Source organism: Telmatherina bonti, assembly GCF_933228915.1.
Source record: "Telmatherina bonti genome assembly, chromosome: 24".
Classification (NCBI taxonomy): domain Eukaryota; kingdom Metazoa; phylum Chordata; class Actinopteri; order Atheriniformes; family Telmatherinidae; genus Telmatherina; species Telmatherina bonti.
This window is the reverse complement of record NC_136633.1, coordinates 19,690,975-19,707,847: the sequence shown is the minus strand read 5'-3', so window position 1 is coordinate 19,707,847 and position 16,873 is coordinate 19,690,975. Positions and strand designations below refer to the sequence as shown.

The window sequence follows — 16,873 nt, the reverse complement described above, 5'->3', positions numbered from 1 at the left end:
ACTTCTACAGATGATATAAACTAAGCCAGTGATCTCTGATTTCCCAAAACTGTATGAAGTAAAGACTGTAAGTAGGATGTAAAATGATATTTTTCATATCACATCATGTATCATGTCACAAGCTTTTCTTTTTTTTTTTTTTTTTTTTGTCTGAATGCAGATGGTGCTAAGAAACATCTGAATGAATAAGCTCATCATTTTTACTTTATCTGTGTTGGGATCAGGACACGTTGATGTTGGTCTTGTCCCTCATTTTCCACTTTTGCAGTGCCACCAATAGCTTCTGCTCCCAGCCTGATGAAAGAAATTCCCTCCTCAGGAACCCGAATGAGCCCTCAGGCATCACATGGCATCGCATCACACTACATGTTTACATATTTTTTCCATCCTCTCAGCTCTCCTGATTGGTTGCTGCCGTTTGAACAGAGCCAAAGAGAACAATTTTGTTTTGACGCGAGAAAAAAAAAAAAAAAGAAAAATCACCAGGTTTGAACTTTTGTCACCGAATTGAACTTTGCAGTTAGAAATCGGGGTGTCCCATCATGAAGCATCCAAACAGAATAGATGATGTTTCGTGGTTTCAATAGGTGGAAGAGATGCGTCGGGATTTTGAGGAGAAGCTGCGAGCTTTCAGCCAGACTCAGGCCCAGTTTGAGGCAGATAAACGGCGAGCGCTGGAGGAGCTGAGGGCCACCCACCGGCAGGAGGTGGATGAACTGCGCAACAACCAGCAGAACCAGAGCGCCTCCTCCACTGAAGACCAGGAGAAACTGGCTGAGCTTCATAGACAAGAGGTGGGCTACGAGTACGAGAGACAGGACGATAGACGTGCTCATAAGGAGCTAGATCTTAGCTTCGTTTGACGCATGTGTTTTAGGGCTTTTTGTGGAAAGTTCATGCAGCAAGTTACTCTGTGGGGTAATTGCTGTTTTAGAGGATTTTTAAATAAAAATGAAAGAAAATGTTGCCAGACCTTTTCTTGCATGTCATCCCCTTATTTTTCTGTCATTTTTATTTCCTCTCAACTTTTTACCGATCTAATTTAATACATTTTCTCAAAGACTGACTGAAAAAAGTCAAATAAAAAGAAACATAAAAGAGCAAATTAAAACAAAATAAACCAAAGTTAATGGTTTCTTCCAAAATTTCCTGAATATTTTAGCAGTTTTTCAGCCACAATGCTTGATGTCTGTTTGTCCATGTCTGTGCAGGTGGAGTCACTGATGGAGAGAGTGGAAGAGCTTTCAAAGGATAAAGTCCATCTGGTGGAGGAATATGAGGCCAAACTGGGCAAGGCTCAGGAATATTATGAGAGAGAGCTGGAGGCCATGAGGAGGACACACCAGCTCACCACTGAGAACCTGCTGGCCTGGAAGAGGACGGAGGTGAAACATGAGATTTCAAGGAGCCAAAAAAGATCTACAAATTCTTTTAAAGTTGATTAAACATTGTAGCGATGTATTTTCTGTATTGTTTCACGTGAAGGTTGAGCTCCGAAAGGAATTCCAGGCTCAGGAAGCGGCGCTGCAGCGTTCGCTGTCCAAGCTGAGGAGTGAACTTCAAAAAGCTCATGAGGAGGCTCGGGAGAACCGAGACAAGACCAACAGACTGCAGACATCGCTGGCCAACGCGGAGGGAACCATTAAGGTATAATAAGCAGATATTTAGGCTTAAATTAGGTAAATAAGAACCCAGATCTGCTCAGATCTGAAAACTGCTCTACAACTGGTGCTAATTGTTGCTATTTAGTGTTCCCTAAAATGTTACAAATAGTCTGAGTCTTCCCTTAGTTCAGGTTGGGTTGACATTGAGTTCAATTGAATGAAAAAGATTTGCCAAAAACAAAGAAAGAAAAAGGAAAAGCCTCAGGGTTGAATCTGTTTTCAAGGATCTTAAAGTGATGGGAAAGGTAATGTAGTGTGAGCTGAAAGGCCTGCAGGCAGATGCGTACAGGAGGAAACTTTAAATACAGAAACGTTTCATTGCTGCTGTGGTTGTTTATGTGCTGCAGAACCTGCACAAGCAGCTGGAGGAAGCCATCCAGGATGGGGAGATCTGGGTGATGCAGCTGAAGGACACTGAGTATGAACTGGAGGGCAGCAGGGAACGGGTTCAGCAGCAGGCTACAGAAATCCTCCACAAAGCCAGTAAGATGGGCTTCTACCTGCTGATCGTCTATCCAGCTGCAACAGCTGCTGTGCAAAACCTTATGCAGTTTCACCCATTTACACCTGGATTTATTAATTGATTATTTATGACAACAACAAAATGAATATGAGAGAGTAAGAAAAAAATGAACATCAAGCTGTTTTTATATTTAAAAACATTGAATTTTTCTTTCTAATTTGATTTGAGTTTATTCGAACATGAGGGCAAATATCAGAAGAAAATTAAACTAAAAAACACAACATGACAAAAATATTCAGGAGTGAGAAGAAGCCAATGCTTCCTTAATCCCACCACGACTCAGTATCCCGCTATAAACACTGCAGTTTGCGTTCATTATCAGAAATATTAATCTACAGTACATCATATTATCATGCAACTGTGCTGTAATAATTATGTAGTAATGATGACGTTAATACTGACAGTAATATATAATTATTATTTAGTAATAATGCCACAACAATAATTACAATAACAAGAAACTCATGGTCAGTGTGCATACCCCAGTCCTATTATTTAATAATTACTAGGTAATATGGCCATAGGACCACACAGTATGTTATACTAAACTGTACAGTAACAACAACAATATTATGGATGATAATTAAGAAAAATAGTTTTTGGCCAATACAGTATTAGTATCAGTCCCATCTTAAACAAAACACATTAACTGAATATGAAGCTTTGATGTGGTAATGATAATAATTATTGTAATGACAACAGCGTGCATAAATAATTGTAAATAAATCAAACTGCATTAATTTATTTACTCAATAAGAGGACATGAAATGTTAACCGGGATGGGAAACTTGTGAGACAGTTGTGTGCCAGTCACTCTGAAACACCTTTTACAGAGTTTGTTTTATCATAAAGTCTTATTAAAAAGGTCTTTTGCACATTGCACAAATTTTCCATTACACAAAGCACATGGGCTGCAGTTATATATTGCACCAAAAATGTTTATTACAATCGTGGAGTATAATTGATGATGTGACAGAAATTGCAAAATAAACAAAAACCTTGTCACGGTGAGCCACCTCTGCAAGTAGTCTGGTTCGTTTTATGGTGAATTATGTGGCCTCTTCTCCTTTTTACACCTCATATTAGAGTCGCCTTGCACACAAAACACATGTACAGTTTGTATGAAGGAGGAACATCTCGACACATAGGTTGTGTGTTTATGCATCTCTGTTGAGATATTTTTACACTTCTGATGTTCTGTTTCCATGAAGCAGGACTTAATACAAGATGTTTTCACAGCATCAGGCTTTGGAATGAGTGTCAATGCTGCAACTAAACTTGATGTTGCCCAGAAGTACCACTTACACAGTAAATATGAGAAGAACCTAAATAGACCCTTGAGGTACTCCACAATGCCATAATGATGGTGTTGTTGGCTTTTTAAGTTTGCATTTAGCAAAAGTGGTTAATTCATTGTGTTGAACTGGTCACATTGGACCAGATAACAGTCTGTAAGGCCTGTTTGACAAACTTCTGGTTTCACTCTGACTATTTCAGGCCAGATCGGTTCCTTGCAGGCCACCCAGATGGCTCACGAGGCCACCATCAGGAACCTGGACCAGGAACAGAGCCGCCTGAAGGAAAAGATCAGCCGGCTGGAGGAGGAGAGGGAGGCACTGCTCAACCAGAACCAGGCATCCAACGAACAGCACAAACAGCAAGTGCTCAAGCTGGAGCAGGTACTTTACTTACTCATTTGTCCCAGTGTGAGGATAGACACAAGCCAACAGTCATGTAAGGTTTTTTTTTTTTTTTTTTTGTTCCATCTACCTCAGTCTCTGCGCGAGGAGCACCAGGGCTACGAGAAGGAGCTCTCCAGGTTGAGAGCACATTACGAGGAGGAAACGCATCGCTTTAGGGAGGCACAGGTCCGAGCGCTGGATGAGTTGGAAGACAAGCACCGGGCCATGAGGGAGGAGGCCCAGCAGGAGAAAGAGGAGGAGAAGAAACTCCTCATAACGGTGAGTTCAGTGTGAAGATTTAGACGTTTGTTTTGTTTTGTTTTGCAATTTCAACTAATGAAAACAAAGTTTAATCTAATTAGAGAAAAACGGTTATGGAGATTGTGTATATTCATTAACCTCTCTGTAAAATGTTATTTATGGAGTGATGGGACAATAAAAAACCAGAACTGAAACATCACCATTTAAAGAGTTAAAGCAGTAATTAAAATATATACAGCGCGAGTCGCTTTAGAGCGTGTATCTGTCTTTTTTTCTGCACACAAACACAAGTAATTAATTTATATCCTAAGAGAAAAGTGGCCTGAGTTGTTAAAGAAATATGTCTCTAAGAAAAAGGCGGCCCCCTTTACTGACCGCAAGCTTTTAATAAGGTCAACATCAAGCTGAAGACTTAAAAACAACATTGGTGTCTGTTTATTTCTGTTTCTTTCTTTTTTTCCTCCAATTTGTCTTTACGGCCCCCCTCCTCATGCTTTAGCATTTAAAGCCGCCACATGAAGGCAATACATAAGACAAGAGAGGTTGAACTAATCTAAACCTATTTACCTTAATCTTCAACGTAGATTCTTTGAAGAAGCCACTGTTTACTCCTTAATCTGATAAGGAAAGGAGACTGGAGATAACGGAGCGTGGGGGGATTAGGAACTGTGGTTTGGGTGGTCCAGACCAGACCATTCCTTACTTTACCAGAATTACATGTTGGACTTTGACAGGGATACTCATCCCCTGGATGATTTATACTTTGTAGAAACCTGTACGCATCCTTTCGTTGCCAACCACAGGACTGGAAATAAAAGGTGGATGTACTCGCTGTTGTCAGGCAGTGGTGCTTTCTTGAAAAAATGTTATCATAATTTTGTAACCAGAAAGGAGCACATTTGACATCATGGAGGAGAATTTCAGTCTCACACAGTTTTACAGATGCACCTAAATACACCACCACGCCATTTTGTTCAAAGCAGAAACACATTTAACTGGAAAGAGTTTAGTTCTGTAATTGGAGATAAGAGTCAGAGCTTTTACGAACTCTCCAGAGAGACAGCAGAGTCGTAGGTGATGTTTTACCTGCGAGACACGAATGAACAAGTTTCAGATTTGACTGACAAACCTCTCTTTAAAAGCGAACAACTGTCTGACTATGGGGCCATTTTTCCCCGAAGACCACCGGTACACTCATCGATCTAGGGTCATTTATCTGATGACAGTTTTTAGAGCCAATGTCAGTAGTTCATCACTTTTGTCTCTTCAGCATCATCTTCACTTCTCAGACCTCCATCTTTTAAAAAATGCTATGGCTGGTATTTATAGCTGGTATGGCCGGTATTTATTAGTAATCAAATTATACATCTGAGGTCAGGTTGCACTGGCAGCAACTTAAGCAGGGAAGCTTAGATTAGTCTTTCTGCTCATCTGGGCAGATCCCAAGGTGTTCCAGTGTGTCCTGGGTCTTTCCCAGTTTTTGTTCCCAGTGGGATGAGCCCAGAAAACCTCAACAGGAAGGAGTTCTCCCATGAGGCATCCTGACAAGATGACCAGGCCAGCTCTTCTGGCTCGTCTCGATGCAGAGAAGCATCTCTTCCACCCTGAGCTTCTCATCCTGTCTCTCAGGAAGAGCCCAGACATCTTACTAGGAAAACACATTTTGGCTCCTTCAGTAATGTAAATATATTTATTTAGGTTTTTATGCTAAATTCCACTAAATTGTACAAACATGCTGAAACAAAAACTGCAACCATCTTTATGTGTTTTTTGCTTGTGGAGTATAAAAAGCAGAGGCATGAAAGTAAGTTTGGGCTCTGTGCTGTCAGAAAGAAACGCTTACTTAGGTAATTATACTGCTTTCAAACATAATGACACTAATAAAATATACATTTTTTAAAATGATTAATTAATCACAATTTATACAACAAAGAACTCTTGTCTAAAGTCAATACACCAAGTAATGAGCGATACAACATGTCTTATTGGTGACAATGACAGCCCTAAAATCAAGGCCGAATTATCCAATGAGCATTAATGGCACAGGCCCAGGGGCCCACGCCCACTTGGGGCCCATGCGGAGCCCATGTGGGGCCCATGTGGGGCCCACGTGGGGCAAACATCAGCAGTTTGGACATGAAACAAAATGTACATAAAAGCCAGGTAGTTATAACACTGTCTAGTGTATTGCTATTGGTACCATTGGCTGAGAGATGTTAGAAATGTTGTTTCACAGTGTATAATTCACAATTTTCAATTCAATTCAATTCAACTTTATTTGTATAGTGCCACTTCAAAACAATGTTGTCACAGGGCACTTTACATACACAAATCAACAGACACATCATTTCGAGCCAATTCATACATATCCTATAATAGAAACCAACTGATTGCATTGAGTCATGACTTCGATCCAATCCCCCATCCTGTGCATGGGAAGGAAAAAACTCCCCTTTAACAGGAAGAAAACCTACGGCAGAACCCGGCTCAGGCAGGGCAGCCATCTGCATTTAAGTGGTTGGGGTGGAGACAACAGGAAAGACAGATCAACATGTACAATTGCACTTAATCAGGAAGACCTGCGGAAAAAAGGAGAAATAAGTTAGAGATGGCAATATTGGCATATATTTATACATTAAAGAAATAGAGCGAGGTACTTCTCAGTGCATCAGGTAACATCCCCATTGCTACAAAAGTAAAGGTTGGCTAGACTACCCATAACTATAAGAGCAATGAGCATAACGTGGACAGTTGGGTCCCGTACATGCAGACTCCAACTCAGGAGATGCTCATATCCTAACTATAAGAATCATGAAAAAGGAAGGTTTTCAGCTCGATCTTAAAGGTGTGGAGGGAGTCTGCCTCCCGAACCCACGGTGGGAGCTGGTTCCATAAGAGAGGAGCCTGATAGCTAAAGGCTCTTCCTCCCATAGTACTCTTTGAGACTCTGGGAACCACCAGTAAACCTGCAGTCTGACAGCGAAGTGCTCTATTTGGAATATATGGAACTATAAGATCTTTTATGTACAATGGAGCTTGGTCACGGAGAGCTTTATATGTGAGGAGAAGAATTTTAAACTTTATCCTGGATTTAACAGAGAGCCAGTGTAGAGAGGCTAAAACTGGTGAAATATGATCTCTCCTGCTAGTCCTCATCAGAACCCTCGCTGCAGCATTTTGGATAAGCTGGAAACTTTTCAGGGCACATTTGGGGCAACTCATAAATAAGGAATTGCAGTAATCCAGTCTGGAAGTAATAAAGGCATGGACTAATTTTTCTGCATCTTTCTGAGGCAAGATTTCCCTAATTTTTGCAATATTACGCCGGTGGAAGAATGTGGTTCGAGAAACCTGTTTTAAATGTGAGCTAAAAGACAAATCCTGGTCAATAATGACTCCAAGATTTCTCACAGTGGTACTGGAGGCCAGATTTATGCCATCCAGATTAATTACACAACTGGATAATTTTGGTCCAAGTTTTTCACAATGTTGCGGTGGGGAAGGGGGTCCCTGGAACACTCTGGGCCCAGGGGCCTGTGCACTTTTAATCCGGCCCTGCCTATACCACATTTAACAGTGTGTTCAGCATCTGAAAGCAACAAAGATTGTTGGTTTTAATCTAAGCGCCAAAGAGAAGTTGGTTATTTGATTGGTAAGTCTTTAAGTCTTCCAGTGTGGCGCAAGAAGTGAATGGCATATTTTTCCTTGAATTCATTGTCTGCAGTACATTTCTCCGTCGGTGTTAACTCTCACGTGGCTCCAGCTGCATGCAGTAACCTAGTTCAAAAGAGTCTTGTTCACACTGAAGCTCGCTGACATCCAGTCCGAGAAAATTAGAACAAAGACTTGAAGGCAACATGATATATAGCAGCTACAGAGCGAAACAAAACACTTGGTCTCAAAGCTTGCTTTAAATGAAGACATATTTTCTACCTCTGAAATGACTTAAGACTTCATAAATTTGAAGTAATTGTGAACTTGGTTTGCTCTCTCTGCCTCTTTCCATATTCTCCCCTTTCAGAAGGGAAGAATATGAGCTCATACTTGGGATGCTGTTTGAAGCTGGCTGCTAATTGGTTGATTTTCACTGACATTAAATCCTGCCTCTAAGCCAAGCGAGAGCCCTGTGTGGGTGTGTGTTTATGGATTCCCTGAAAGAGAAAGTGAAAAATTATTATTATGCAAGTCAGAGCTGTGCCTTCCTGCCTTATCACGTTGAAATGAACGTCCATTTTTATTTGGAGTGAAATCTCAGAGGAAGCAGGAGCGACCTGGGCATTTTTATAGAGCTAATTTAATCTTAAGCATCTTCCACTTATTACTTCATGTCTGTCAGCAAGATATTAATGAGTTCCACAACCAAAGCAATGAAATGGCTAATTTTACAAATTGCCTGTGATGTACTAATTCATAATTTACCACTTTATGCTCAAGGCCAAAGGAGACAGTGGGAGAATTAAAGGGTTTATTTATGTTCTTAATCTCTTCACAACTCATCAAACTGCTGTGGATTCATATTGACTTAATTCATCAAATGCAAGTTAACATTTTTTTCATCATTATTTATGCTTCTGTTTTTCTGAATCAATGGTTTAGTGTTTTGTTTAAGAGACAATTCCCCCATTTCCTTGATTTATACCATCAGATAGCTTGTTTTCTTTTGTCAAATGCCTCAATACAGAATTTGTTCAAATTACTGCAAAACAATTGAATTAAATCTGTAAATTCATACTTTTTTTTTATTGTCAGAGAAATGATTTAATTTAATTCAGTTCAGTAGTGCCACTTCACAACAATGTCATCTCAGGGCTCTTTACAGAAACATCAATTCAGGCTAAGTCCTAATAAATAGACAAGCTAAGAGAAATCAACAGATTGCATCGAATTTATACTTCGATCCAGTCCTACATCCTGAGTATGCATGAGGCGACAGTGGGAAGGAAAACTTCCCTTTTAACAGGAAGATAAAACCTCCAGCAGAACCCGGCTCAGGGTTACCACTAGTTGGGATGGAAAGGACAGGAAAGACAGATCAAGATGCACCACAGTCTTTATCCTAAAGGAGATGCGTTAATTTATTTTTATAACAAAATAAATTAGTAAAATCACATGAATACTCCTTTAAACTCTTTAAGTTTTATTTATTTTTGTCTTTTGGCGCCAACATAAATAATATAGTGTCATGATTCTGCAGTCTTGGTCTTGAGTCCAATATTCACCTGCCGTTACAGCAACAAGGTAAAGTAACAGGTGGTTAACAGATCTGCTTTGTAAACAATAAATAAGTCCTACATATCACCTCTCTTTGCCCAGATTTTGGAGGTTTCTTTCTGCAAACTACATTATGAATATGTTTTTGATCATGTCTTTTTAAGCTGAGTACGGAGTTTAGAAAAAGTGAAACAACACTGAAACATTTAAAAAAAAGGAAAAGACCATATATAGTAAATTAAATGAGATTTCTTCTTCATGATGAGTCAAACATGTTTAAAAACCAAAACTGTCAATAATATTTTCCGTTTTTGTCATCTGTATGATGCAATGTCAGTGAAAGCACTGCAAGACCAACTGCAATCTTACGAAATTACAAAACTGCAAATGAAATGATAACATTTCATTTCACTTTAGGTAAACATGAACCTGATTTAACGCAGTTGCGGTGCATGTAACACCAGTTTACAAAGCAGGGTTTAAATCCTTACGATGGTAAAACATAATCAACATATTTTATATGGATTTTGTACAACTTTGTTTTTGTTTTGTGCGCCATTTGGTTCAGACATAATCCTTTATAGAAGGTGGATTTAGGGATCTCAATGATTAAATAATTATGGCATTTAATACAGCAAATTGTTGTAAAATTAAGTAATCATGGCAACATTTATTTAAAGGGGTGCTATTATGGTATTTTGATTTTCTGAGCTTTCTACAGTGTTACAGTGTTGAATCCTCATCAGACATGTGAACGGCACTGTTTTTTTATCACCTAAACGCATGTTTGAGTTTGAGTTTCAGCACTCGCGCCGTTCGGTTTCCATGGCGACGAAAAACGCGTCGTTTTAGAGAGTTTTTTCTACTTGGAAATCCTTGTGACATCCCGGGGGATAAGGTTGGGTGTTTGGTTATCTTCTACTGGTTAACAAGGGCATGTACAAATACATCAGGCGGGTGGAAAACGTGGGATAAAGTTATTTCCAACGATGGCTGGTGAGTTTACCAAAGAGAGACATCCTGCTGCATTCGTTGCTGTGGGTTGCTGTTTTCCACTTCGTTTTCAGGGTCTGATTCAGGTTCCAACATGTAGGGCTGTATGCTATGTGTTGACATTGTATTTTGTTTTTTTATTGAGTTCATATGAGCCTAATCCTTCTGTTTATGAGACATTACAATGACGGCGAAAGCAGGTGCGGTGCGCGCTCCCGATGTAGTGCAGTGGCAGGAGGCGGGGCTTAATGTGGAAGAGTCTCAATCCACTCGTTTTGCCCACAGGCTGATCTGACAGCCTACGGAGAGGGTCGGTCTGAAGTAAATAAAGCGATTTGTGACAATAACTCGATCAATCCCAGCCCTTCTGGGCTCAGAAATAAAAATAAATTAGCCTGAAATGCACATAATAGTTCCACTTTAAGATTCTACCGTGGTCAGTGATGATTCTAATGCCAACTGGCATGCATTATTTTTGTCTATACGCACATGTAGTTCGGCAAGTTAAATCACTGTAATATCACTCTGTTACAAGCGTCACCATAGCAACACGTTAATTAACTGATTCAGATCAGCTTGATTTTGACTGGTTAACAAGAGAAACACGCTGTAGCTTGCTTGGTGATGGTTATTTAGCATAAAAAGCACATAAAGACCAACATTCCTATACTTTAGCATATTCAGTAAGTTTTTGGGAGAAAAAAAACAAACTTAAAATGTATACTGTGTAAGATCATGGTCTCAGGGGATTAAACAACTCGGATCTGTGCATTGCACTGTTATAATGCGCTGCACCTTGTGGTGTTCCAGACTCCGCATCGTGCATTATACCGTCACATGCACGACTCCTCGTTGTTTGATCCTTACTTACCAAACGAGTGTGTTTGTCACATAAAGGCGCAGGAGTGCAAGTAAAATGTTTCAAAAATCATTGCAATAAATCTGTTCTTTGCATGTAGTTGCAGCATTAATAAAAGTAATAAATGCATGTCGCCATTTGCATTAAAAAGGCAGATGAAGCAGGAAGAACAGGAAAGCAGCATCTACTTTATTCAAATATTTAAAACACAAAGTGGTCATGTGGATGTAAGACATGTAATATTTAATATTTGAAAGTCACTGTAACAGTAAATGTAAAATTATCTGTGAAGAATGGACTCTGTGTGACCGCTGCAATTTTCTACAAAGCACAATAACGTTTTGTATGTTATAAAGTAGCGTTTATGGTGGAGATATCAGAAATGAATGAAAAGGGAGAGACGTAGAGCAGAGACGATGACCAAAGAAGGAAAAACAGATTTTCCTCAGTGAAATTCAGAGTGACCCAGAAAGGATTTGATGCTCTGGTTTGAGGGATTATAGAAAGCAGTGGGTTTGACAAGATGGCCTTTTAAGTGTAAATGACAATTCACGTGTCCCTTCTTCATTCAATAGCCCTGTGTCACACTCAGCAGTTGCCATGACTTCACATTACGACACAAATGGGATTTACAGCACAGTTCCTTCTTAAACCTTCCACTTCTTTTTGTAGAGATTATATTTGTGTATTTCAGAGGAAAAGGGACCACCAGGCTTTCGCAGAATATGCACACACTGATAATTTCATGTGTCACAATGGTGATCAAAACCCTTGTTTGAAAGATGACTAACCCATCAGTATTCTCATTTTTTGTCTTGTCATCTTCTTGTTTTCAGCGTCTTCTCATCTTTGTTTCCTCGCTTCTTTTTCTTCCCTCCCCTCTCTAGAAACTGAGTCAGGAGTTTGAGATTAAACGTCTGTCATTAGAGGAGCAGAGAGACCGTCTCCAGCAGCAACTGGACAACTTGAAAGAGGAGCTCTCGGCCAAACTCAACATAGCAAATCAGGAAGTAAGGAACTATTTTCCATGGTTCATCTTCCTTATAATTCATTTCTCATTTTTCAGTAAAGAAATGGCAACCATCTGGTTATATTCCCAGGTGTCCCATCTTCAGGAGCTTGTGAGAGAGGGGGAGCAGAACCTGAGCTCAGCTCAGACACAGATCACCTGTCTGAAGGAAACTCAGGAGAAACTCAGAATAGAGCTGGATGCCACCAGAGCCAGGGTCCGAGAGACCAGCAACCTGCTGACTGACCTGCAGGTGAGGGTGAAACCTTGTAGTAACACTATAATTTAGCTTAATATTGACACTCTAGCTCACTTGAACTCATTTCTTACAGAGCTCAAGGATACCTCAAACAGTTGGTATCAAAATGCGAGGTGGTTCCTGGTTAGATCCAAATAAATGCGACGCAAATGTGGTTAAAGTTTCACAATATTTGAAGAAAAATGGCAAATTTTGTTTCCATTTTCTCAGATCTTTGTATGCAAAAAGTCCATCCATTTTCTTAACCACTTCGTAAAAGTCAGGGTTGTGGGGAAGCTGGAGCCCATACCAGCAGTCACTGGGTGAGAGGCAGGGTACACCCTGGTGAGGTCATCAGTCCATCACAGGGCCCACAGAAAGACAAGCAACCATTCACACTCACTCCTAGGGACATTTTAGACTAACCAATTAACCTAACATGCATGTCTGTGGATGGTGGGAGGAAGCCGGAGTACCCGGAGAGAACAAAGTAGACAGGGGAGAACATGCAAACTCCACAAAGAAAGGCCACGGTTTGAACCTCCCCCTGCTGAGGCTTGAGCCTGTGACCACAGTGCTAACCAGTACTCCGCCATGCAGCCCATGCAAAGAAATCATGTGTTATATTCTTCCTGTGCACCCATGATTGGCCCAACAGTGACGACCATAAATAACGGTCATCTAGCTTGTATTTCTAATAGCATGTTAGAGTTGCTGCGGTGGACTGGTGACCTGTCCACGGTGTACCCTGCCTCTCGCCTGCTAATTTCTGTGATTGGCTCCAAATTCCCTGTGACCATGATCTGGATTAAGCGGTGGAGAAAATGCATGAATGAATATTAAATTTGGTCATTTCATGGAAATGGTTAAAAATAGGTGATGACTCATCATCTGAAGCTAATGAAATGCTTATGTTTATTTTTTTTCTCTCATTTAAAACTATGATAGACAAAGTCTGAGGGCTGCACTAAATAGCTTGATTTCCTCTTATTAAGGTGACTGTTGAATAGCTATGGCGTTAATGCTGGCTCACTTCATATGGGGTAAATCACCATGGTAACTAAAGCTGAATGGCTAACCTGCTCCGGAGCAGGTTAAATTCTGGAAAAGAAATCAACGATGGTAAAGCATCACCTCCTGGCCAAGCAGTTGTCTTGGAAAAATGCCTGCCCATTCTTATCCTGTTTCACAGATCAAAAGTGGAGAACTTAGGAGAAAAAGACTTTTTAGGCATAGATGCAGTCCTTTTTATGTTTGTGGTGATACTATGTGAAAAACCATAGATTTTCATTGGCTGGTGCTACATTTATCCATACAACAGACGCAGTGTGAAGAAATGAAGCCATGTCTTTCACCGCCTTGAGGAATGTTTTTGACTTCCCAAATCTGTTTATCTCCACTGGGGTTGCAGCTGAAATAATGAGGTTAATGATAATGGCCACATATGGCAGAACTGCAGAACCATGAATTTATGGAATGCACAACTACTCATGTCATCACAGTGGGGAATTAATATTCCAACATAAAACATGCTCACACAGGGTGCTGAGCCTCAAAAGATCTTAATGGAAAATGTAATGGAAAAGGAAGGAGGAACCGAAACGTCTGTCCCCTAACTTATGCATTAACAGAGTTGGCAATTTTCCGCCTGCATTCTTGCTATTGACTGTTGCTGCGGCAGTGTTGCTTTTAGCTTGTATGATGTGTTGTAAGCATAGACTGTATATGAAAAGATGGGTGGAACCTCCGTGACATCACCCATAGGTTTCTGAAGAGCTTAATTGAAGCTCGATGAGCAGTTCCTACCATCGCCATCTTGGCAAGGGCATGCGTGTCATCTCGCCCGGAAAATACATATATGGGCAAAGAGATAGAGCTGAGAGGGGGGCTGTGAGCGTCATGGTGGATGATTGACATTGAGCGAACTCCGAGCTGCCTGTAGCTAAGAGCTAACTGAGCTAACCCGAAGATAACAGGTGATAACCAGCAAACGGAGGTAAGCGGGCTAAAGCTAAGTCACGTTGTTAACCGGCTACAAACCGCGGTTGTTCTGCATTTTTCTTACATGAATTGGAAGATTTGGTACCTGTCAATCAAAAGGACACGCCCCTAAATGTGCAGAATTTTGAGATTAAATTACTTTAAAAACGGGTGAGTTAGAAAAAAATTCACTCCCCCACAGTTGTCATGAAGGTAAACCTGACGCATTAAACTGAAAATGGATTTTTGAGCCAGGCTGTAAACATGTTTACAGCCTCATGCTGTGAAGTTGGTCTTTTTAACATGGGAGTCTATGGGGATTTGCTCTGTTTTGTAGCCCCTAGTGGATGAAGGGGGAACTGCAGTTTTATGCACTTCCGCATAGGCTTCACTTTTAACCGCTGGAGGTTGCCGCTTGGTTGTAAGTCGTCATATGTTTAAAGAAGCATTGCCTGCTCCTCTGTGGTGAAGTATTCTGCTCTGCAGGGTTTTTTATGTTCATAGTTGTTCAGACACTACAAACACCACGTTGATAACCAGCTTTGAAGTTCCTCTTATCAGGATTGCGAATGTCTGGGTAAGTGAACCTAGGTAACAGATATTCTGGGTATGTTAATCCCACGGTGTAGTACAAGGCTCTGATCAGGGCAGCAGAACTGACTAATCAGAACAGACCACGTCTAACTCACCTCTAATTTTGAGGGCTGCTTTATTGAGACGTATTGCAGGTGACGCTAATTTTTCTGTCAGAAATGCACATAAAAGTCTGCAGCAAGATGACAGAATTAAGAGTATGGGCTGAGCTTCAAAGGCTGAATTATTTTTCTTTGCTTGAACAGCTAATGTTGCAGCCATGTGTTCTTGCAAGAGCTCTGATAACAGGCTTTTGTGCATTTGCCACTTATTCACTGAACTTTAGCCGAACCCATTGCACATAGCTGCATTTACTTTCTGTAAATAAATTAAGTCATCACACCCAGAATGGAGCTCCAGAAAGCTTTCATGCCCAATCTTTGCTTTTGTTTAACCGGCGTCAAACGACGAGCCTCTAAAAGTTTGTTTCAGAGTCTCTGTAATCTCTGATAAATTGGTCTCCAGACTGCAGCTGTCACACCACTGCAGTCATGCAGAGTTAACAGGAACAGAGGAGTACCGTCTGAAAAATGTTCCAAACTTCAGCAGACATCACCTGGGATGTGATGATGGTTCTGATTGGTGCAAAGTTGATGTGACATAACCCTTTGGCAATCCAGAGGAGGTTAACACAAGGTTTCATCATCCTCAGTCAGGTTTCCGGGACATAATTCATAGGATTAACTTATTAATGTGTGTAGCTTTTTAGTTTTTCATGTGGTATGTTCTATTTTTTCATCATTTCTCTGCAATTTAAATTCGTTTTCTTTCGTAATTTCTCTTTAGTGTGTTTAGCCTCTCTTTAGAATGACATTTGATTTTAATCGCTTTTGTGTTTCTGATCATTTTGACTTTAAAAGTTGAGGCTCGTCTAAAACACGAGGAGGAGCCTGTAGCCCCAGAGCTGTGTTAAACGCTGCATAACGCTGCCTCAAAATAGACTTTAAATGCTCAAAAACCAGCCGTCCTAATAGCTTTAAAATAGTCCCCTTCAGTCATTCGCTGCCTTTGCTTTGATTTCCCCTTCAGCCATGCTCTTAGACTCTCCATTTATAATTCAAGCGTTTCACTTGGTGGACCGTCATCATCCAAGATCCAGATAGGTTTGTTGAGCTCGCAGAGGATTTAGCAACTTCTCCCAGAAGTGTGAAAGGAAAACAGGAGGGTGGTGAAATGGGGGCACTGAAGAACATTTTGAAAGCAGGAGAGCAGGAAATGGGAAAAACAAGTGCAGCTCTGATGGCCAGCTGTGACATGATGATGATGATGATGAAGCTATTATGAGCTGAGTGGTTTGAAAGGAGCCCTGCTGGTTTGAGAGAGAAGAGCATGTGTCCAAGAGAGAAGGCGGGATGGGACATTTTTACCCAAATTCTGATCGTCAGGGCTGTTAATAAGAATTATGTTTGCATGGAAAAGATCTGCTTTATTAGGCTGTTACGTTATGAATAAATTCTAGATAAATGAGAGGAGAAGAAAAGTGAAGCGTGAGCACAAAGTATGCGAGAGAGAGACTAAATGAAAGGCGGTAATTAGATGAAATTGCACTCGTCCGATTTGCTTTGCCGCCCGTGTTCTATATACAGAAAGGGATTTTCAGGGTAAAAAAGCTGAGCTGAACATTGGATTGTACCTTTTATTCACTCTGAGCTCACAAAACCAGTCGAGGCCGGCTTCTCAGTAAATTTAGACCAGCTATTGTTTAGCAGGAAACCAATGGTTTAGTCTAGAAAAAAGAAAAAGAAAACTGAGAAGAGGACTTAGAAGTTAAGGAAGTTTTGATGTTTTATCGTCGAGTTTTCTTCCATCTCTTCAGATTT

At 40.5% G+C, this 16,873-nt stretch overlaps 1 protein-coding gene across 2 annotated transcripts in view; it reads left to right on the top strand.

The window, feature by feature from the left end:
* The window catches only part of LOC306774200 (protein FAM184A-like), a gene marked incomplete at both ends in the record, with an annotated part of 73,374 nt that overhangs the window by 26,095 nt on the left and 30,406 nt on the right, over positions 1 to 16,873 (top strand). For both annotated transcript variants that reach the window (XM_079264184.1, XM_079264183.1), the window contains 8 exons: positions 588 to 794; positions 1,212 to 1,385; positions 1,486 to 1,647; positions 2,012 to 2,147; positions 3,685 to 3,866; positions 3,963 to 4,148; positions 12,081 to 12,203; positions 12,294 to 12,455. In XM_079264184.1, the coding sequence (XP_079120310.1) occupies positions 588 to 794; positions 1,212 to 1,385; positions 1,486 to 1,647; positions 2,012 to 2,147; positions 3,685 to 3,866; positions 3,963 to 4,148; positions 12,081 to 12,203; positions 12,294 to 12,455 (1,332 nt within the window). The remainder of the gene's footprint in view (positions 1 to 587; positions 795 to 1,211; positions 1,386 to 1,485; positions 1,648 to 2,011; positions 2,148 to 3,684; positions 3,867 to 3,962; positions 4,149 to 12,080; positions 12,204 to 12,293; positions 12,456 to 16,873) is intronic.